Genomic DNA, 23,339 nt, shown 5'->3' on the forward strand with positions numbered 1-23,339 from the left:
CACAGACCGTGAGATCATGACCTGAGCCGAAGTCGGATGCTTAACCGACTGAGCCACCCAGGCGCCCCTTTTAATTTTTTTTAAAACGTTTTATTTATCTTTGAGACAGGGAGAGACAGAGCATGAACAGGGAAGGGTCAGAGAGAGGGAGACACAGAATCTGAAACAGGCCTCAGGCTCTGAGCTGTCAGCACAGAGCCCGAGGCAGGGCTGGAACTCACGGACCGTGAGATCATGACCTGAGCTGAAGTCGGCCGCTTAACCGACTGAGCCACCCAGGTGCCCTGGTGTCGACCTTTTTAACTGGAGGCTCTATTTTTCTCAGACCTAACTATCAGTTTCGAGAATAAGTTTCTGAGCACTCCCAGCACATCTGGGCGAAATGGGACATAAAGTGTCCCCCAAAGGTTGTTGGCCTTTTTATACAACAGTATGGAGCAGAATTAAGATTTTCAGCATTCTCTCAATACACACGGATGCCAATACAATTTCATGGAAGTTGTGGCAAGTCTTGAGTCCTAGGAAATGATTTGATCCCAGTCCCTGGGTTAGAGGTAAGTAAGGTATTAGGTTTATTTTAAAAATTAAGTAACCATGGGAACGCCTGGCTGGCTCAGTCGGAAAAGTGTGCAACTCGATCTTGGGGTCATGAGTTTGAGCCCCATGTTGGGTGTAGGGATTAGTTAAATAAATAAAACTTAAAAAAAAAACAAAACAAAACTGTTAAGCAACCATGGCCAAGAGAACAATCCAGAAATTAAACTACTAGTCTCTCACTAGGACACAAAGTGTATTTTATCCTCTGAGATGACACAGAAGATGAACTTCACAAAACAATGTGAGAATGATCATTCTTTCCCCTTGTAACTTAGGGGAAAATCTAGAGTGGCTGATTAGAAAAAATAAAAATCAAGCAAAAAAGCCTAGCTGGCTTGTGTACTAGTCACAGACAAAACACAGAACCCCCTGGAGTCAAACACATTAAAAAGCTTTCCCCATACAACCCTCCTTCATTTATGAAGCATAACTCTGTTACAAAGATGTATTTATCCAACAATTATTAAGCACCAACTACATACCAGGCTCCAGGGATATAAGGATGAAGAAAACCCCAGCCCTCCACTTTCATGACACATGAAGGTAAATAGGTGAGACTCAGTTTGAATAGCAACCAGTGGACCTAAGACAATTCTTTTTTTATGTTGATCTATGTTTGAGAGAAAGAGAGCACAAGCAGGGAAGGGGCAGAGAAGGAGACACAGAATCTGAAGCAGGCTCCAGGCTCTGAGCTGTCAGCACAGAGCCCAACACGGGGCTCAAACTCACGGGCTGTGAGATCATGACCTGAGCTGAAGTTGGATGCTTAACCGACTGAGCCACCCAGGTGCCCCTGGACCTAAAACAATTCTAAGTGAAAGCAAGCAGTTACCATCTAAATAATAAAGAGAAGTAAGAGAGAGCAGCATGGTATTTCAAATAGATGTTTGAATATTGACTCTCAGACCATTAGAAATGTGACTATTGCTGGTGATTTAAGAAATCAAAAAAATGTTTGACCATAATGTTCAAATAAGAAGCCTGCAAAATTTTTAAATCGTTTTATTTTCATCATGATAAATACATTTTTTAATCCTCACACCCAACTTCCCTCTGGTAACCGTCAGTTTGTTCTCTATAGTTAAGAGTCTATTTCTTGGCTTGTCTCTCTTGCTTTCCTTTACTCATTTGTTTTGTTTCTTAAATTCCACATGGTGAAACTATATGGTATTTGTCTTTCTCTGACTGAATTATTTCACTTAGCATAATACACTCCAGCTCTTTATCCATTCATCTACTGATGGACCCTTGGGCTGCTTCCATATCTTGGCTATTGTAAATAATGCTGCAATAAACACATGGGTGCATGTATCCCTTTGAGTTAGTGTTTTTGTATTTTGGGGGAAAACACCCAGTAGAGCAGTTTCTGGATCATAGAGTAGTTCTATTTTTAACTTTTTGAGGAACCTCCATACTATTTTCCAGAGTGGCTGCACCAGTTTGCATTCCCACCAGTAGTGCAAGAGGGTTTTTCTCCACATCATCGCTAACATTTTTTCTTGTGTTGTTGATTCTACCTATAATGAAAAAGGTGTGAGCTGTTATCTCATTGTACTTTTGATTTGCATTTCCCTGAAGATGAGTGATGTTGAGCATTTTTTCATTGTCTGTTGGTAATCTGGATGGCTTCTTTGGAGAAATGTTTGTTCAGGTCTTCTGCCCATTTTTAATTGGATTATTTGTTTTTGAGCATTGAGTTGTATCAGCTCTTTATGTATTTTGGATACCAAACCTTTATCAGATAGGTCATTTGCAAATATCTTCTCCCATTCAGTAGATTGTCTTTTAATGTTGTTGTTGTTTCCATCACTGTGCAGAAGCTTTTTATTTTGACATAGTCCCAATAGTTTATTTTTGCTTATATTTCCTTTGCCTCAGGAGACCTATCTAGAAAAATGTTGCTACAGCCAATGTCAGAGACATTACTGCCTGCGCTCTGTTCTAGGATTTTTAAGAAGCCTGCAAATTGGTTGATTGGTCTTGAAAAATGAGTCTATTTAATGCTTTAACATTTTCAGGAGGAAAAATAATCACTTCTCTCCAACATCATTTATCTCAGTGTCTTATTCTGTGATGAATACCTATTGAATACCTACTACACAAAACCGGTAGAAGCCAAGACTTTCTCCTGAATCTCTTTTGTTCTGTAGGGGCCAAGGGCAGGCCACCCCAAGATGGGCCACTTTGGCATGAAGATTATTTTGTGTTGAAGGCAACGGAGATCCTGCAGGCTCAGAAAAAACTTTTTGCCCTTCTCTTCACTACATAGGAAAATCTAAACTGAGGGTTCTTCCCAGTATAATGGCTATTACCAGAGATAAATTTTATCTGAGTGACCCATCTGTATGGCAAGATAAACCTCTAGATTCCAAACATCTGCTCGTGTTGTCCTGTGAATAGCCTTCCTTCTCTTTGAAGTCCCAGACCTCCACCCAGTTTAGGATGACATACATACCTCATTTTGCCTGTCTTTGGAATTTACATGTCTGTGTGGATTCCCTGTATTTACAAAATGAAATCTGATTTTCTCCTGTTCATCTGTCTCATGTTCATTTGATTCTTAGTCTAGCTAAAAGGGGACAGGAAACTCATGCTCCTTGACAGTTTTAACCTTAAGGCCCTTAAGCCTTCTAACAGCTATACCTGTGCAAAAGGTCAGATAAAATGATTCACCTTAGACAACCGAGTTAAAACAGTTAGCACTTGACCCATGTGATGTTCTTTGTAACTATTTGTTAAAAACAATTGGTACCCAGCTACTTTAAAAGTCAACATATATTTGTGTGAAGAATTTACTACTAGTGAATTGTCCATGTTTCTCCCTTCTCACCATCCTCTCAGACTGAGGCTGAAGGCAACTGTACCTCAGGTAATAAGAACATCAGTCCCACAGACACCTGGTGAGATAAGCCTAAAAGGGTGGTTGCAACAAAAAGGCACATCACCTGAGACCAGTCAGTAGAACCAACCTTCTTGGCTCTCATAAGGTTAGAGGAATCAGCATTAAAAAGCATTTTTTAAGTCAATTTGCAGAAATTGGACGTTGCTTAAAAGAAAAACTTCCTAAAGTCCTCCCACCCTCTACTCTTTGGAATCCCCCACCCAATCATTCAGTTTAGATAACTCCCTCCCACATTCTCATAAAACCCCAGAAAGGCAAGGGAAAAGTAGAGCAAATGAGGTCAGTTTCACAGCATCAGGCCACATGATTCTCCTGTTTCTCTTATCCAATTTATTACAAGTTCTGGGCCTGTTTTTAATGACTAATTGCTTCTAGCTTCTAAAGTGGTTCAACTAGGTTCATGTGACAATTGCTGGAGAAAAGTAGAAGGGAGTTAAAATTACTAAAGGTAAGTAAGGGTAGAGAAACTATTTCTGTAGAAGACAAGTTTATACCAGTGGACTGGGGAAAGGAAGGCAGGCAGTGGTGGATAAAGATGTGAGTGGGGTAATGAGTAGAGATGGGTTTTTTGGTCCAGGAAGGGTGTTTTAACTTACTCAACGAAGTCTGATACAAACAGTGAGATCTGAGGAAATTATGACATCACAAGCACTCAAAAAAGCCACTTGTCAAACTAATGACATCCCGTGAAAGGAGCTGAGGATTATGAAAGAATGTGGGTAGAATCAAATTGCTGGGAAGCTGAACGGGACTTCAGAAATACTAGAAATCAACTCGTTCCACATTCTTGTGTTAAAGAAGAAGCCATTTGAAATCAAGAGAAGCTAAATAACTGGCACCAGTTCACACTGCTCACATGAGCAACAAGAGAGGAAACGAGGTGTCCTGACTCCTGTTCACCTCCGGTCTTCCTACTGCCCTGGCCCATGAGCTTACCTTCCTCCGGAACAGCATCCTCCTTATGCTCACTTTCCACATCTTGGAAATGGAGTCACGAGACCAAGTACAAGACCAAGCCAGAGACCTCTTTAGGCTTCTCTTTCTATTGCTGCTTCATAGCATCCTCCCCGACTTCATGGTGTGCCTTCCCTCTCCCCACTAACACGAAACTTATAACAGCCCCTCTGGGTCAGCCCACAAGAGGCCCGCAGCAGTTTTTACTAATTGTTTAAAAACCAAAAAGCAATAGGCTGCACCTGCCCTATTGCGAGGGCCGGTCTCAGTGATTAAGGCCTTCTTCCACTGAGCAGTCTTAGTGTAAAATGTTTCTAAGACTGGTTCCACTGAGCAGTACCAAATCTCCAGGGGAAAATGAGTTGAAGGTCAGTAACAAACTAGAAAACTCTGAAAGTCAGAAAGAGAGACTGGGGCATACTTGTCAGGATGGAAGCAAATGAGAGAGCAGTGTGGATGTGATCTTTCAATGACCAGGAACCAGGGCAGGGTGCACAGTTAAGATCCTGGCCTTGGGTCCTGGGCTTACCTCCTACTCTTCTCCTTCAAGAAGCTTGACCTTGGGCAAGCAACCTATGCCTCAGCTTCCTCACCAGCATACTGGCAATAAGAAAAGTACCTACTTCATGGGTTATTAGGAGCATTAAGTGAACTAATAAGTTTGACACTCTCATCAATGCCTGGCACATAGTAGGTACCACATAGGTATGATATATTTTCATAGCAAAGTAACAACTGTTTTAGGGCCATCAACCTGCATCGAACAGATTTTTTTAGCCTTGCCAATATGAAACAAGTATTTACTGATGAACTGACAGCCCATGCAGGAAGCTGCCCCACCCAATTCCCTCCTAAATATGCACTTGGGCAGAGGGGCCCTTTGGTCTGAACAGGATCCTTTGTTATAGAAAGGCCTACTAAATACAACACCCACCCATGCCACATCTGTGCCAAGAGTGAATAGAGCATCAAAGAAAATTCTTTCAAGGGGTTCCTTGGAATGTTTTAGGGCCAATACGCTCTGGATTGTTTTTCCCATCTGTATTACCTGAAGGGAGTAAATTACCTTAAAATTCTCCCAGGTGGCCACTGTAGGAGACAAAGTTCATCATGCTCTTTAATCCTTTTCCTGTGCTCCAAGATGATTGTTAAACCAACTCAATCATTTCAGAAAAATAAATAAACAAACAAAAACACACGAATTTGGATTTTCTCAAGAAAATCCTTTTCTCAAGAGTCTATTGATAACACGCTGTTGCTGAAACCCAAAAGTGTGATCCCTAAGCACTGTGACCTCAGCCCACTTGGGGGAAGGGCTGCTCCCAGACAGTGGCTGGCCTGGGAAAGTACCCAGGTCAACTCCAGCAGGGCACTAACCATTTTCTTCTTTTGCTTGTATGCCAAGTCATTAGACTCCAAAGGCGTTACTTCATTTAAAATTTCCTTTCTCTTACAAATACCAAATCAAGGCTGAAGTAGTTATTACATTAAATGGGTAGGGTCTTACTATCAAATATTTCTAAGACTGATTCCACCAAACAGTACTAAAGGTTCTCTGGAAATGGATTCAATGTCCATGATAAAATAATGTAAGAGGGAAAAGGAAAGGCCAAGATTTAGCCATGAAGCTGGAGGGGAGGGGAGAGAAGGAGTATTCTTTAAGGTACACAATTTCTTGGGACATGTTTGTGAAGGTTTTGAGCTTTTCCAAAATCAATAATATTTATGCTCCACATGGACAATCACTTCAGAAGGCATGGAGTCCATAAAGAAAGCATTTCATTGTGGCTAAAGTCGCTCTTGATAACACTTTTAGGTGAAGATCTGGAATCTAATAAACCAGAGGTAACCTATTCCTGCCTATACTCTCCTTCTTCCCCAATAGTAAAACTACATAGCCATTGGCTATGCCATAACTGTGTATCTTTGCCTTTTCCTTACATTTTTTTTTAGGTAAAAGTTATCAAGTTATCTTGAGAATATTAGTTCAAACACCAAAGATCCAGGTATTATTTCTAAATAATTTTATATTTAAATGAGGCAACAGAAAAAATTAGGGCAGGTATGGATTTACCTAAAACAAAATGAAGGTGGATGAAAAGAGCATGCATGACAGAAGAAGGGGAAGAGAACAAGCATTTTTTAGGAGGTCTATATTGTCCCGAGTGGGCACCTTTATGCAAGGTTTCTCGTGCCTTCCTTAACCCTACTATATAGCTCCATGAAAAGTATCATTAACCCCATTTTATAGATGAATGCTGTCCTGTGCAAATTTCTGCAGTGATGGAAATGATCTCTATCTGTGTGTCCAAAACAGTAGATACTAGCTACAGGTAGCCTCTGAGCACTTAAAATGTGTCTAGTGTGACTGAGAAACTAAATTTTAAATTTTATTTAACTTTAATTAATGCCACCTATAGCTAGTGACTGCTGTACTGGACACTGCTATAGCTGTTAATACTGAGGTTCAGAGAAATTAGGTCAATCCTAAGATTACACAACCAATGAGTGGCAAAGCCAGAATTTGAACTGGATCAATCTGATTCTTAATGTTCATTCTTTTCATTACCATAAAGCCAAACTATAGTATTTGTAATAGTTCTCCTTCAAATGGAAAAGCCAGAATGGAGGCAAAATAGATCACCTCATTACCAGACCCAACTGGCTACTGAAGCTAGAAAGAATTTGCCGAGGACAGAAGGGAAACAAAGGTTATGAGCCCTGATTTGATCAGTGATGATTGCTTTAAGTTAATACTCATAATTTAGTCATTTTAAGAGACAAATATGGAAACAAGTGTGAATGCATTAAAATTACAAAGGAAAAAGTAAGGTAGGCGTTGTCACAGCTACGATCCTATTTTTTCAAACACAGTTAATGGGAGGGCAAAGAGAAGAGGGGCAAGAGTTATGGCTTTGAAATGGGACGTGTTTGGGTTCAATACGAAAATTACTTATCACATACTAGCTGTGTCACTGAGGCAAGTTCCTTAACATCTCTGAACCAGTATCTACATTTATAGAATTGGAAAAATACTTAACTCATAGGACTGTACTAAGAACTGAATGTGCTAATATTCCTAACCCCGTGCTTGCTTCATCACCAAAGACATTCGATAAATAGTGGCTGTCATTGTAGAGTATGGTTAGTTGCAGGGATCAGTGGGTGAAAGAATCACATTCCCAGAGTTATGACATATACTCACTATTGCCTCCTTTTTGTACATCATTTTAATTTGGCATTTAAACCAAAGTATATACAGCATGACTGTCACTTTCAATGCTTTAAAAAGTATCATGAAATATTCTGAAAGAATGTTTTAACAGCTCCCAGAATCAAGGTCTTTTACTTTCTGTAGATGGAGAGGGAAGTTTATGATATATGTTATACACAGGACATTTATGGAGTAGCTGCAGTCCTTAATGCAATTTAGAAATAATGGTAATAATAAATCAAGATGGCTTAATTAAAGCCTATAAAAATCAAAAGGCAAGAGAAAAACAACTAGGCCATACACACTGGAACCTCACGTTAACATAGGAGTCCCCTGAGCATTCTATAGGCAAAGGCTACTACTTCCTTTAAAACTCGAAATGGGTCATATGGGATTGTCGTTTTAACCACAAATGTCCATGTGTATCCTGGAGAGAGAAGAAAAATGCTTTTCTGAAATACACACATGAAACATAAATGATACATATAGAATCCGGAGAGCAGGCTTTAAAGAGACCATGTGAAGCTCGCAGGACTCAGTCCAGTGAGTACACATAGAGCTGTAGTTTCTTTTTTTTCTTTTAAATTTTTTTAACGTTTTTTTATTTTTGAGACGGGGAGAGACAGAGCATGAACAGGGGAGGGTCAGAGAGAGGGAGACACAGAATCTGAAACAGGCTCCAGGCTATGAGCTGTCAGCACAGAGCCCGACATGGGGCTCGAACCTACGGACCACGAGATCATGACCTGAGCCGAAGTCGGCTGCTTAACCGACAGCCACCCAGGCGCCCCTAGAGCTGTAGTTTCAAGACAGAAAAGGGAGGCTGAAAAAGTGGAATTCATTCAAAGGAGGCAAAAAAGCAATTGCCTGAATTTTAGGGAAACCAAATAAAATACTTCCGCTGCAATGTTTCCAATTCATTTAAATACAATTCCTAGACAAATTTCTCAGTATTTTTATAAAACTCAGTTCTATTCCATGTTCTCCCAGGCTTTAAAAGTCCATACATTCTCAAGAGTCCAAATTTTATATGCACAACTATTTAGTACATGTTGGAATAGACAAAGAGGAAATAAGGACAATAAAGTAAGGATCAAGATCAAAGAGAAGTGAGTGTCACAGTTCCACTAGCCATTAAGAGTTCAATGAGCAAGCCAAGTTCTTTTAGTTTTATGAAGCAATCTGAGATGCTATGAGATTTGTCATTATGTTACAGTGGATATAGAGGACAGCTGGATGTCAGGGAAGTGTGGAAAATTGCGTAAGAACTGAACTTGATGATCGGCATAAACGGGGATTTCTATTTAAATATGATAATTGATTCATGAATTTGCCATGCAAACAATTCTGGTTTGATGCTTCTCAATTGGTTACTAAGTTTTCACTGGGGACTAATGTCTCTAAGAGTTAAAATTCTGCTAAATATAATTAAGACTGATGGAAATAAAAGCAACTCTATGTAAAAAAGTAGAAAATGTGTAAGAAAGATAGAAGGAATGGAAATACATGTTTTGTTGAAGGTAAAAGAAAGTAATTTTGTCCTAAATGAGACTGGTTGTTTGGAGAGAAATGGCTTGGGACAAAATTTGAAGGCCAAGGAAAGTTGTAGAAGGTTCCTGAAGGGAACTCTTTGGAAAGGAATTTCATGTGTGGTCAGGACGGACTAAGTTGAAATGGATTCTGTTTTTCTCTGTTCAAAAGACAAAGTTTTCTTGGACCATTGATCTGCTCTTGATAAGAAAATGTAAACAAAGGGTTGTTGTTGTTGTTGTTGTTGTTGTTTTTGTCTGCTGAGAAAACCAAAGCTTCTGTTTTGTCTTTATCAAGCCTTTGATTACTTAGTCAAAACTTCTCAATGTTAAAGGAGCTAAGTTTTGCTAACAACTATATAACCCTACATATTTGCCTTTAGGATCTCTCATTGCCACTCTGGTTAAACAAATGATTTAAAGTTTTAAGATTAGTAATGATCTGTAATCTATTTAGGATGTGCCTTATAACTTTCTAAGGTTTTAACAAATTTCCCAGGATTTAAATTGTAAATGAATTTTTGACCAATTAGGCCTTCTTTGGTATGTGAAGTTACTCTGGAAACACTGTCAAAAAAAAAATGGTAAACCTTAGTATATTGTCTGGGTAAATGCTATAACTGCTCAAATATAAATGCAATTCCTGAAGTTTTAATGTTTTGGTAATAAGGTCATCACTTGATACTCTGATTATCAAGGTGTTAGGTGTCACAGAGATGATGAAATTTCCTGTATCAATTGCATCAGAATGAACTCTCATCAGATTGTTAACCATGTCCATTTCTGAGATTTCTGTCATTTATAATTATTCAGATGCTCATACTAAATGTGTTTCATCTTCAAGATTTGTAAAAAGGACTTCCATGACAGATACAGGTATTCAATACCTTTAAGATCAATACTAAGATGGGTAAGAATTGCCAGAACTAAAAAGCTGCTTTCAAACTGAACAAGAATTAGGAACATGGGACTAAATGAACTGAAGGACACAGTTATAATTTTGCCACTTTTGTTTTAAAGTGTTGCTGGTTCTCTAAACGCTTGCTCATCTATGACATACAGGAATGTGACGAAGTATTCATTTGTGAACAAACTGGAGTATTTAACATTTCTCTCTACCTGAACCCTCTAAAATTAAAAAACTCTCAGTGAGTGTTCTTTCTTTTAAGGCAATCATAATCACTTATGTGAGTTCAATAAGAATCTTCTTCTTGTAACAGGATACCATTGGAAATACTGGTTATTTTACCAAGGCTTTGACTGGAATGTCATATTTGAGAGTCATGCATAGACTCAGATCTGACCATATAGCTCTAAGGAACTAAGGCTGACTTTATGAAACATGGAGCCATAAAGCCCCTTGGAAATGTTGGCCTGATACCTTGCTTACAGAGGTCCCAGCAGCCTTACCAGATGAGTAAAGAGTATCACTTCCTGGCAGGTGCAGGAACCTCATGATATGTTGGGGACCTCATGGAAAGGAATTTGCCCAAATCTTCATGTATTGCAGTCACGTCTGATGGCAAGTACTTGGCATGGCTTCTGGCCTGGAGAAGCTACTAAAAGCCTGAATCTAGATTCCTTATAAAGCGTTCCAGCAAAGCAAATTGTAAAAGATCTATATGATCAGTCGCTATTCTTGCTGACCTTATGTAAATAATTAGGCCAAGTTTATTAAAACTGGACTTGTATTACAAACAAATTAGTCTTGATTTGGCTATCTCTGGTAATGAGGGTTTTAAGAGAAAAAAACGATGTCTCAATAATGTACCTTTATAGATGTTAAATTCTAGTTCTGATTGTCTTTAAATGTTTGCCTAAACTAGACAATGTGAGGTAAACTTTGGAAAATGTGTCACAATATTTCACGTATAGACAAACTTCTGTGCTTGTTTTTCTGTGGGGATAATAAAAAAACTTCATGGGCATATAATTAAACAACTAAAAAATGGGATGGATTCACCCCAACAATTGTCTATGAAAATTATTTTCTCACTGCAGACCTATCAATAGATAAAGACTATAGTGCCTTATTAAATTATTCACTTAAGACCGGGTTAATTCATAAATCTCTGTGCAAACCATATCCTCCCTAAACCTGATAGGACAGTTCCTAGAAACCCACCCCATATAAACCCAAAAGACCTGGTTTATTTAAAGGATTGAAAGTCTAACACAGCAGGGGATTTAACTCCAAAATGGAAGGGCCCCTACTGGGTCATATTAAGTACTCCCCCAGGAATAAAGTTAGGGAGCACACTTCATGGGCTCCTGTATCTAAAATACAGGGCTCCTGTGCCTCCTTCATAGAAAACCAATGGGCAAACTAATCTTCCTTCTTACTCCTGTAAACGTGTGGAAGACCTCATACTTCTCTTATGATGGTTGTACCTTTCTTTTTCATTCTCCTTTCCCCAATTTCTACTGTTCCTTCTTACAAAGGGCCATTCAAAAGGATCACCACAGACATTTGAATCACAAACCAAAAAAAAAAAAAAAAAAAAAAAAGAACAAACGCACAAACCCAAAAACATCTGATTCCTGCTGCCTGTTTCCACTCCATCTGAAGAGGCTTTAAGCCAGACATCTAAAAATCTTATCACGGGCAGACACTGGGTTTGTAATTTGCTCAGACTATTAACCTATATTTTTCTTGTTTCTATAAAAGAAATGCCTTATTAACTACCTGATTGTTCACTAAACAAAACAGTCTATATAATGGTTAAACACCACATGTTATACAGTTAAGGCCTTACATGACTCTCAAAATAACGTCATATTCTATTACTAAATACTGAATAACTCAAATGCATACAAAATAGGACGGCATTAGATGTTTTAACTGCTGCACAAGGTGGAAACTTATACTCTCATAAAAACAAAATGCTATGTATACATTCCAGATGACCACGCAAATATTTCTGGATTTCTAACTGACATGAATACTCCAATTGGTGCTTCAAACAGTCTCTCTCTCTTTCCTTTAATGATTGGTTAAACTCTTGGACTGGAGCATTTCTGTCAACTACCAAAGTACTTTTATTGCGGTTTCTTTCTTGTCATTCCAATTACATTTTGCTGTTTTCTCCCATGTGTCTCTGCCTAGGGCCAAGACTCCATCACTACAATAACTTCAAGCCAACAGATAATCCTTGCTACTCAAGAAGGTTCATACACGTCCACCTTGGATTCAGCTGCTTCTGCCTTTTGTAACTTCTCTATATGTTCCCCAAATGATCAATATTGGCCATAGATAGGGACATCCCTGTGCCCCTACTCAGCCCGAAGAAGCTACAGAAGATGAGACCTTCCACCTTCAGCAACCTTAAAGATTTAGTGATCAAAATTACTCAGGGGGGATATGATGTGGGAACCCATAAGGCAAGCTGAGGGTCAAGCACAAGCTAGCATAGCACCCCCACCACACACACACACACACACACACACACACACACACACACACGGTGGGATGCGTGTGATATTCCTCAGGTACTCCTGGCTGCCCAAGAACAAAGGAAAGGGGAAAACAAAGAGTTAACTGATAGAGATCATAGTGAGTCTCCATCAGTTTACAAATATCTTAGAAATTACAAGAAAAAGACAATTTTATCAAGAGCCTAATCTCCAGAAACCTATACACTCAGTTTCCTAGAGCCCTTAGTGTCACCCTCCCCTCAATAGTGATGTGGGGAACAAAGGCAAGAAGGAAATGGTAGGTAAAATTAAATTTCCTTGTAAACTATAGCCCATTGACAAATACTTGAGGCAAATACAGAGTAGAACATTTCTCCAGGAACCCCCTACCATCCTAAAGTGAATGCCTTACTAGAGGAAAACCACCTTAGCTTGACAATAGCAAGGCCTCAGGTATTTTAGGAGCCCTCTTTAGCATATCAAAGTCCCTCTTGAGGCCTCCCTTTTGTCTTTACCTCCCCCAATTCCTTAGTATATGACTAGTCACTCTTTACAACCCCAGGGCAGCTCTTCCTGCCCGTGGGTCCTGTCCCCATGCTTTAATAAAATCACCTTTTTGCACCAAAGATGTGTTTAAGAATTATTTCTTGGCCATCAGCTCTCAACCCCGCCATCACCCCAAAACTTCATCAGTGAACATTCCTCTCAAATGGAATCTTTGAGAAACTTCACTCACTGTAAGAAGTTAGACCCCATTTACTCTCTAGTCTGTCCATAATCAGTTGCCTTTGACACATCTGGTTCAAGGTATACCAAAAACTGAGGAACATGGCTGATGATAGCTCCTAGTTTGGTGGTATATAAGATACTGCCCTTTAAGGCTACCTTTGTAATGTTCATACTCTAAATGGGCACTCTGGGATGACCAAAGTTTTATCATATACAGATGCAATTCACCAGAGCAATTCACACATTTGGTGCATTTGGATGCTGCCCCAAAATTGATACCTAGGGTTGCTTGATCCAGTAAACAAAACATAGGACAACCAGTTAAATTTGAATTTCAGACAAAAAAACAAACATTTTTTCACTAGAAGTATGTCCTATACAATATTAAGCTATCTCATGACCCAAAAGTAGAGCTGACTGCGTGTTGAGTTTAGTCTTTCAGGAGTTTCGCAGACCAACCAGAATGGTCCACAGAATTTGTATAAGCGGGACTAGAAGATAATCACCCAACAGAACCTCTCTGCACAGCAGTCTGGTTGACATTCAGCCAAGTGACACTAAGACAGCAGCACTGGATGTTTTAACATTGAAATACATACTGGTTGGTAAATAGATGGTACCCTGAGCTTGCCTAGTGTCTACTCTACGCCAGCCTCACTCCCCTCCTGCGATTCCCCAAAGGAACCTCTGTATTTTCCCACAGTTCAGTAACTAAAAGATGAACACGGCATGGGACAATAAGGATGGGCCTGGAGGGCATTAGGCTAAATGAGATAAGACCAGAAAGACAAATACCTTATGTTCTTACTTATATGCAGAACAAAAACAAAACAAAAAACAAAAAAACAAAAAACCAAACTCACAGAAACAGAGAACAGATTGCCAGAGGCAGGGAATGGATAAAGGTGGTCACAACGTACAGACTCCCAGTTAAAAGATTAATCATTTCTGAGTATGTAATGTACAGCATCATGACTAGAGTTAACAACACTGTATTGCATATTTGAAAGCTGCAAAGAGAATAGATCTTAAAGTTTTCATCGCATGAAAAAAAAATGTGTTGGGGCACCTGGGTGGCTCAGTCAGTTAAGCGTCCGAGTTTGGTTCAAGTCATGATCTCACAGTTCGTGAGTTTGAGCCCCACATCGGGCTCTGTGCTGACAACTCAGAGCCTGGAGCTTGCTTCCAATTCTCTGTCTCCCTCTCTCTCTGCCCCTCTTCCACTCACACTCTGTCTCTCTCTGTCTCTCAGAAGTGAATAAATGTTAAAATTTTTTTTTAATTTAAAATAAAAAAATGTGCAACTGTGCGAGGTGATGTTAATGAAACTTGTTACAGTAATAATTTCATAATATATACTTCTTTTTTTTTAATTTTTTTTAACGTTTATTTATTTTTGAGACAGACAGAGACAGAGCATGAACAGGGGAGGGGCCGAGAGAGAGGGAGACACAGAATCTGAAACAGGCTCCAGGCTCTGAGCTGTCAGCACAGAGCCCGACGCGGGGCTCGAACTCACGGACCATGAAATCATGACCTGAGCCAAAGTCGGCCGCTTAACTGACTGAGCCACCCAGGCGCCCCTATACTTCTATCAAATCATTATGTTTTACACCTGAAACTTATACAATATTATATGTCAAGATACATCAATAAAACTCAGGGAGAAGGGAAGGATAGTACTGGAGACACAGAAAGTCCTATGAGCCTTCAAATAGAGTTAGGAGACTACAAATTTTGGTCTTGCAACGTGAGTTGTGACATGGTTCCACCTATTAGGACAAAGATTTCTCATTGAGCATATTAAGATCTATTTGTTTTCTTTAAATAATTCTCATTTGGGGCGCCCGGGTGGCTCAGTTGGTTGAGCATCTGACTCCGGCTCAGGTCATGATAATGCGGTCTGTGAGTTCGAGCTCCGCGTAGGGCTCTGTGCTGACAACTTAGAACCTGGAGCCTGCTTCTGATTCTGTGTCTCCCTCTCTCTCTGCTCCTCCCTTGCTCATTCTCTGTCTCTCTCTCTCTCTGTCACAAAAATAAATAAACATATGAATGAATAAATAAATAAATAAATACATAAATCCCGTTTACCACATATTGGTATTGCTTGGGTTGACTTACGCTCCTACAACAGAATCAGGAAATTTAATATTATAGCTAAAAGACTCTTTGTTTCATCTGTTCCTACTCTTCTCCATTCTGTCAAAACACAGTTGATTAAGAAACTGAAGGTAAGCAAGTGCCCACAATCCCATAGCTGGTGAGTGGTTGAGCTGAGAGTGGAAATGAAGGAGATCTCCATCTCTTGGGCTAGAGCAGAGATTGGCAAATTGCAAATCTGACCCACCGCCTGTTTTTGGATGACTCATAAGCTAAGAGTGATCTTTTTATTTTTAAATGGTGGGGGGAAAAATCAAAAGATGAATGTTTCTTGACATGTGAACATTATCTGAATTTCAAATTTCAGCATCTATAAACATTTATTGGAGCACAAACTCACTCATTCATATTCTCTATGGCTGTTTTGTCATAAGAATTGAGTAGTTACAACAGAGACTATATGGTCCCCAAAGCCTAAAATAATATTTCCTCTCTGGCTCTACACAATAACAACAACAACAAAATTAATTCATGGCTGCATAAGAGAACTTAAGGAATTTAATTGTAGCTCCAGCCCTAATGCCAGTGGCCATTCTGATTTCTGGGTGTCAAATTCCCACCAATTAAATGTTTTAGCTATCACCTCTGCATACTAATGAGAAGCAGCCTACCTATAGAAAAAGGCTGAGGAAAGCAACTTCCTGATGCTAATTCTGCAAATCAGTTCCAGAACTGAAAACAGAGTAGTCCCGTCTAACATTTAAAACTGATCCAAGTATCACACAGCAATACATGCCTCCCTGACCTTACTGTTGAAAGCCTCCCAGAGGAAAGACCTCCTTGCAAGCGGGTGTGGTGATCAAAACTTTTACTGAGTAGAACCCCTTCAAATGGAAATCTTACTTACAATATCAACATTAAAAAATAATAATGATAAAATAAACAAAACATAGGAGTTAAATTGTACTGTCTGAAGAGGGTAGAGGGCTTGGAGGTGAGGAGCCTTAGGGCCCAAGGTGTAAAAACCACTGATGTGGAAAACAATCTAAAGAAAGCAGACCAATTTTTAAAAATTATAATTAATGGAAACTAAGGAACATGAATATTTATATATTTTATCATATGTTTATGTAATTATTTATATACCAATATAATTTTATATCATATATGATATATATATTTATAAATGCATAAATATTATAAATATGTAAATATATAAGCCATTAAAGGCTGGTTTAGGAAAAAGACCTTTTTTAGGCAGTGATATGAATCACAAGCCTAAATTTACTTGTATTTACAAATAATAATCCCAAGTTTATCTTAAAGAAATGGTCCTTAATATTGGTGGGAGGAGAAGAGGTATAGGAAAAATTATATGTTGGGTAGTGCCATCTATTTCCAAATTGTGGACTATTCTACAATTGAAAACAACGTCAACATCAAATAATAGAGAAATGATTTTTAAAAAAATTTCAGATTTAGAATATATTGGTAGAATATTAGAATGTAGAACATTCATTTAAAATACATCTAGAAACGATATGTAACAATATGGATGAGCAATGTAAAAGTAATTAATAGAGAAAAAAAGGAAAGAAAAAAAGGAGGAAACATATAAAATCTATGCTTGTAGGTTAAAAAAATCTCTCATTTAAAAAAAGTCATATTTTTCTCTGAAAAATACAAAGAAAATTTATCAGATTTTAACAGTTGGTATCCTTGCCTGCTGAAATTATGGGTTATTTCTTTTCTTTCAATTTTAGTACATAGTTCAAATTTTCGAAAAGGATTGTGTATGATTTTCATAATTGAAATAAGTAAAATTAAATAAACCAGAAATACATAGTTTGGCCAATGTGTTTAAAAAAACGGATAAACATTTTTTTAAAAAACACAGATGTTTCAAAATCCATTTCAGGGGCACCTGCCTGGCTTGGTCAGAGGAGTGTGTGACTCTTGGTCTCAGGGTTGTGAGTTCAAGCCCCACGCTGGGTGTAGAGATTACTTAAATAAATAAAAGCTCTGAAACACACACACACACACACACACACACACACACACACACACACACAAATCCATTGCAACACCTTTAGACCCCAAGCTTCTGGTAGCAGCAAATGCAATTTAGAGTAATCTGACCAATAGATGTCACTGTTACACTGCTTTCATTGACCACATCTCAAGATGCACAACCTAACTTTGGAAGGTAGGGAGACAAAACCAAAAACATTACAAATTTCCATCTCATCTCACAAAAGGCTGTAGATTTTTCATCTTTCAACTTCATTCCAAACCTCCTTTTCCAATAACTGGGATGTCAAATGCTTTTCTAAAGTGGCATCCAGTGACTATGCGACTATAATTATGAAAAGCACAAGGTTCGCTGGGTTTTTTTTTCTGGGCCTGAACATAATGAACTGGAAGGTATCAAAAGGAATCAAGGACACGAGCTTGCCAATGGGCATTAAAGTTAATGGGAAAAAAGGGAAGAGGAAGAGGAAGAAAGGAAGAGGGAGGGGAAGAAAGGAAGAAAGGGAGAAAAAAGAAGGAAAGAAAGAAAGAAAAGCCCTTCTTGGATTCCTAATGTTCACCCCATCTCTGAAAAGAAACTGAAAGGTAGAGAAATGTGGTGACAATCATGACAGTCTGGTCACTCTATCAGGCCATCTACAACGTGGAAGGAGCTAAAACCCAGCCTACTGCTTTGTTCACCTGTTAACGGAGCACCTGGAGAGAAAGAAAGGTTTAGAATGTGTCAGGAAGACAGGCTATTGGCATTGCTCTGGAGATTTCAGAGCCTATCAGTTGGCTAACACATGTTCTCAACTTTTTAGAAAAATGATATTAACAGGTGGCAAGCAGCAAACAAGTACTCCCACAACAAGGCAAAGCTGATATGAGGAGAGCACTCTGAAAACATTCAGGTAGACACTAAACACAGTCACTTTCTGGTGCACAAATTTCAGACACTGAGGTATATCTGTTTTCTGCCATGGACTGATTTTTAGATAATGACCTCCCCACAAAATGCAGCTTCAGCAGTTTTACAAACACAATTTCCATTAAACACATTTCAGTTGACCGCAAAGTATCACAGCTCAAGCACAAAGATTTCTACTTACATGGAGATCCAAGTACAGTTCGCTTTTGTTTGGCTTCTCCCTTTCCTCGTGGAGCAGAAATGGACAGGCTGGTCCTGCTCTATAGCCCAGGAACCATGCACTTCCATCCCTGTTGGGAAGGTCTCTACTTGCTGTCTGCTCACTGAAACAGTCCCGGGGGAAGCCCTCGGAGGAGATGCCTAGACAAAACCAGAGAAGACCATCAGTGACACAGTAGCAAGAAAAACACCAAGCGAGCCATATCTGGGGTCTCGTATATGGGCCATTTCATACTACCTCCTACATTCCTTTCTAGGGTGTGTTTTTAGAGTTTGCTTTCTTCCAAAAGTGCCTGTCTCGATTACTCTTTCTGGATCACCACTAACAAAGAGTTTAAAACATTTGCCCTCATATGCAATTTAAAAAGAGAAGTCTATTGGCTATTCTCTATGGTCACTATCCTTGCTTACCAATCCAGGCCATACAGATCATTCTCTTTCAGAACAGAGTTGGAGGATGAGAGGGAGGGACAGAAGTTGGATGGCCTGAGCTGTTGGTTTAACTACTAAAAGGTGTTATCTGAGCCAAGTCACTAGTCACTAGTGTGGGTGTTCTTATGGAACAGGAACTGCCCCATGTTCGCCTTTATTTCTGGGGACAGAAATATCGTGTGTGATGCATATTGGCACTTGGTCACTTATTGAATGAGTGACACTGCATGAGTGAACTATTTGGGACTCACTTTCCTCAGCTCCGGAATGAGGGTATTAAGCTTGTTTTTACTTAAACTACGTTAGGATGGTAATAGTCAAGGACGTGCCAGGTACTGTTTTCAGTTCTGTTCTTTAACTTTTAAAGTAACGCTATAGACAGGTAGAATTTGTGCTCGCATTTTAGACAGGGAAACTGAAGCACAAAAGAGGGTAAGCAGTTTGCTCAAGATCATAAGGTCAATAAATGGTAAAGCCAGGCATTGAACCCAGGCAGTTAAACACTAGAAGTCAGGCTCATAATAATTAGATTATATAGCTACTGCCTGGCATTCTTGAAATGGCAATACATGTTGTACAACAAAAGGACTTCAGGGTCAAATGGTGTGAGAAAAGCTGCATGCTGTATCCCTTGGAGCCACAGTTCATGTTACCATATTAAAGACCTTTAAACACCCTTTAGTAAAAGAGTTTAGCTCTGTGTGATGGTGTTTTCCAAACTCATTTGACCACAGAATCCGTTTAAAGGATACCTGTTAAGCATGTTGGAAGTCTCTAGTACTCCACTGAAACATAATTTGGAAAACACTAGATTAGATCACCTCTAAAGTCTCACGCAGCTCTCAAGTTCCTAGGCCTCTCTTAATTCCTAGTGAGCAACCTTGGCAAAATATTAAGCAACTAGGCAGAAGGGTTTAGGCTCAGTGCACTAGGCAACAGAGATCACTACTGGGTATATGATGGGGTATATTACACATAATTCTTGTAATAGTGTCTCTTTGATAGTGAAAGCCAGCCAACCACTTCTGCCATACTGAAAACCTGACGTACAAGTTACTTGAGCTGAGACTAAGTTGGCTAGCAAAAGGACTGTGGGGTAACACACTTATCCTTTACATTAAGGTAGAATTTTAGAAGAAAGAAAATTTGAAAACAGCCAAGGTTTTGCTTTTTGTTTGCTTGTTCAGTTGGTTGGTTTCCAATCACACGTCAAAGGGGAAGGTGACACAGATCACAGTGTCTCTACAGTTGCCCTCTGGCAGACTGTTGACAAAACACTTTTCTGTAGCTACCAAGAAAATAAGAATTCAAGACCTCAGGCATCTCCTCTGCAGACACAGGGTGTCTGGAAAGGCATAACCAGGCTCTTCCTTCATTTAGAAAGAGGGTCTTTTTCTTCACCCGGCCTCACCCTTTCCACATGCCCCTTGCAACCTACTCTCTAGACAGACCATCTCCTGGGCTTTTGCTTAGGGCCTCACGTGCTGCAGAGTGTCCCCACTCCTCTCAGAAGTCACAGAAAAGGGCTACTGCCTAAAAGAACCTCAGAGAGGAGCACTCTGCTAAGCACCTCCCTCCCCTTTATCCTTATAGTGACCCTGAGAGGAAGGTAGTGCTGGCTGTGCTTTACCAGATGGAGAGATTAAAGCTCCGTTTAACTTCCATTTATAAGGCTCATCCCTCTCCTAGAATATTTCTGTTTAAACCTGGCAAGAAAGAGGAAATCAACCTCTTTAAATTTATTGGTGTACTCTGAAATGTGTTAATTACTAACCACATCCCTCTTTTAAAATCCCTCCACTTTTCATTTTTTGGGGGGGGGGGAGGATAGCTGATGACTTTGGATAAAGTTTACACAGATTAATAAAACAACATAAAACATAATACATACATCACAAACAACATAATATGCAATATCTAAGGCAAGACAGCCACGTCATCAAAGGCACATTGTCTGGTGACTGGAAGTTCATCATTTAGGTATAAGAGAGCGATAAAGTCCCACGATAGCATGATGGACCCAGTGTCCTTGATAAAATGCAGATGCACACACAAACACACTCCCACACCCTGTAGTGGCTAACCAACGCTTCGTTAAGGTGCGCAGTGCAGCCCAATTCACTCTCTATGCAGAGGCTAGACAACATCAAGTTTAGGCACAAACAATGAAAAATAATTTCGTTTTGGAGATAATTTTTAAAAAGCCAATTTTTTAATGTCTAATATCTAACCAGACAATATCCCTAAGAAGGAAACGCACAAGCTATAAAGGTGACACATAGTAATTTTGGTCAAGATCAGGACGACAGGAAAGGACCAAGGGCAGAAATAAGTAACAAAACTGTTATTCTCAAAAGTCTGACAAAATAGGTGCAAATGACAAATTCACCATTAGAAAGGACATGACAAACTTACAGAGTAAGTCTTTGAAGAGAGAAGTTTAATAATACCAACACAAGTTTTTTGAACAGTCAAAAATAAAGCACATGTCCATATTGATTGAAATTGGTAGTGGCCACATTACTCTCTTCAACTGAATAAACGTAATAAAGAGAGAAACATTACCTGAAATTAGGTAAGTATATTACGTCAAATAGTCAAATGTCATCTTATTTTATGACACAAATAGATTTTGAGGTGTTAGATGTTCATTGGACGTTTTGCAAAAAGCTTAAAACAGTCTCCTCAACTCAATTATGTCTTTCCCTTCCATGTGCATATTATAAGTCTGTGTTTTAATCAATATTTACTGGCTGTTTTGTTTCTCAAAGACATTTCAACAGCTTGATGAACCACACATGCACACAGGTTAATTCCAAAGCTGACCGCTGTTAATACAACATAGAGCACAGTCACAGTACAGGAAGGGCAACTTACCTTGGGACCACTTTGAAAGTCTGTGCTTTTCCCAACCATTCAAATGATGAGCTGCACTTCCTGATGCTAACCTACAACATCAGACTGGGGTTTTGCTGTCAATTATCAACACAATAGAAGCAGACAGAAAGGAAAGGTAATATGCCATTTAAAACTGGAAGCAGTCTCCATAGCTCATCTTTCCAAAATGGAGTAAGTGTCCCTACCCGAGGTACATTGGGTTATTGTTCCCACTTCTTCAGTTCCTCCCCACATTACAATTATGCACCCAAGGCCTTTTCTGGTTGCCTTTGTAGCTCCACCCATTGGCATAGACGTTGTATATTTGCTCTGGTCCATGAACGTTGGACCTGGCCTTGTGACTTGCGTTAGCCAATTGAATGTGGGCAATGGGACAAGATGCCAATGCTGAGCCAAGGCCTTAAGAGGCATTTCATGTTCTCCCCTCTTGCTCTATATTCTGGCATCAGCATGAGATAAGCACGTGCTAGGGAGCCCAAATTAGACACACAGAGAAGACCCAGACATAGTCCTGCTGCCTGGAACCAACCCAGATCAGATCAAGTGAACTTCGGCCAACGAACCCTTAGGACGATGAATGAGAACAATAAATACTTGCTGCGAGCTATTGAGATTTGGGGTTTATTTACTGAAATATCATCTGTCCCCACCAGAAGCACTATATCTGTTAAAAACTTTAAACCACTTCAGCTGAGAGGGCTTAATGACTACAATATATATTTTGTAATTCCTACTAAAAACAATTATTCAATATATCAGGTTTTTAGAAAATCAAGCAAAAATTCATGGCATATCCATTTCCTCATTCATACCAAGATTCACACACAAACTACATCTCATTAGAAAAATTAACCTGGGGCGCCTGGGTGGCTCTGTCAGCTAAGCATCTGACTTCAGTTCAGTTCATGATCTCATCGTTCATGAATTTGAGCCCTGCATCGGGCTCTCTACTGTCCGCTTTGGTTCCTGTCTCCCTCTCTCTCTGCCCCTCCCCAGCTTGTGCTTTCTCTCTGTCTCAAAAATAAGTAAAAAAAAAAAAAAAAAAAAAACCATAAAAAAAAGAAAAATTAACCTTATTTAGCTGGTATTGTCTTTAATTATCTAAAGAGTATGAATATATGTGTGTATATAATAGATATATAAATCCACTTCCAAAGAGAAGTTTGAAAACATATCATATCATCAGATCTGGACAAAAGTCCCTAAGGAACAAAATCACAGTGACTTTCAGCCTTCCTCCTTCAATTTTCCTGTCACACTGAGCCCTCACTTGACAGCAGTGATGAAGTGGTCGTATGCTTCCAAAAGGAGAAGCGGGGGAAAAAAACCTTAGCCTGAGACTCTCATGAGTTTTTGTTCCTATGCTACAGTTCCCAAGGCCATCCATCATACTTGACTTAAAATATATTC

At 39.3% G+C, this 23,339-nt stretch overlaps 1 protein-coding gene across 4 annotated transcripts in view; it reads right to left on the minus strand.

Annotated features, from left to right (window-relative positions):
• Window positions 1-23,339, minus strand: part of FMN1 (formin 1) — a 428,550-nt gene that overhangs the window by 294,137 nt on the left and 111,074 nt on the right. For 3 of the 4 annotated variants that reach the window (XM_019435301.2, XM_019435302.2, XM_019435303.2), the window contains one exon: window positions 18,562-18,740. The exons of the other annotated variant lie outside the window; for it this stretch is intronic. In XM_019435301.2, the coding sequence (XP_019290846.2) occupies window positions 18,562-18,740 (179 nt within the window). The remainder of the gene's footprint in view (window positions 1-18,561; window positions 18,741-23,339) is intronic. 4 annotated transcript variants of the gene reach the window in all.

This window comes from Panthera pardus, unplaced genomic scaffold, assembly GCF_024362965.1.
Source record: "Panthera pardus isolate Hobbes unplaced genomic scaffold, ASM2436296v1 HiC_scaffold_24, whole genome shotgun sequence".
Classification (NCBI taxonomy): Eukaryota; Metazoa; Chordata; class Mammalia; order Carnivora; family Felidae; genus Panthera; species Panthera pardus.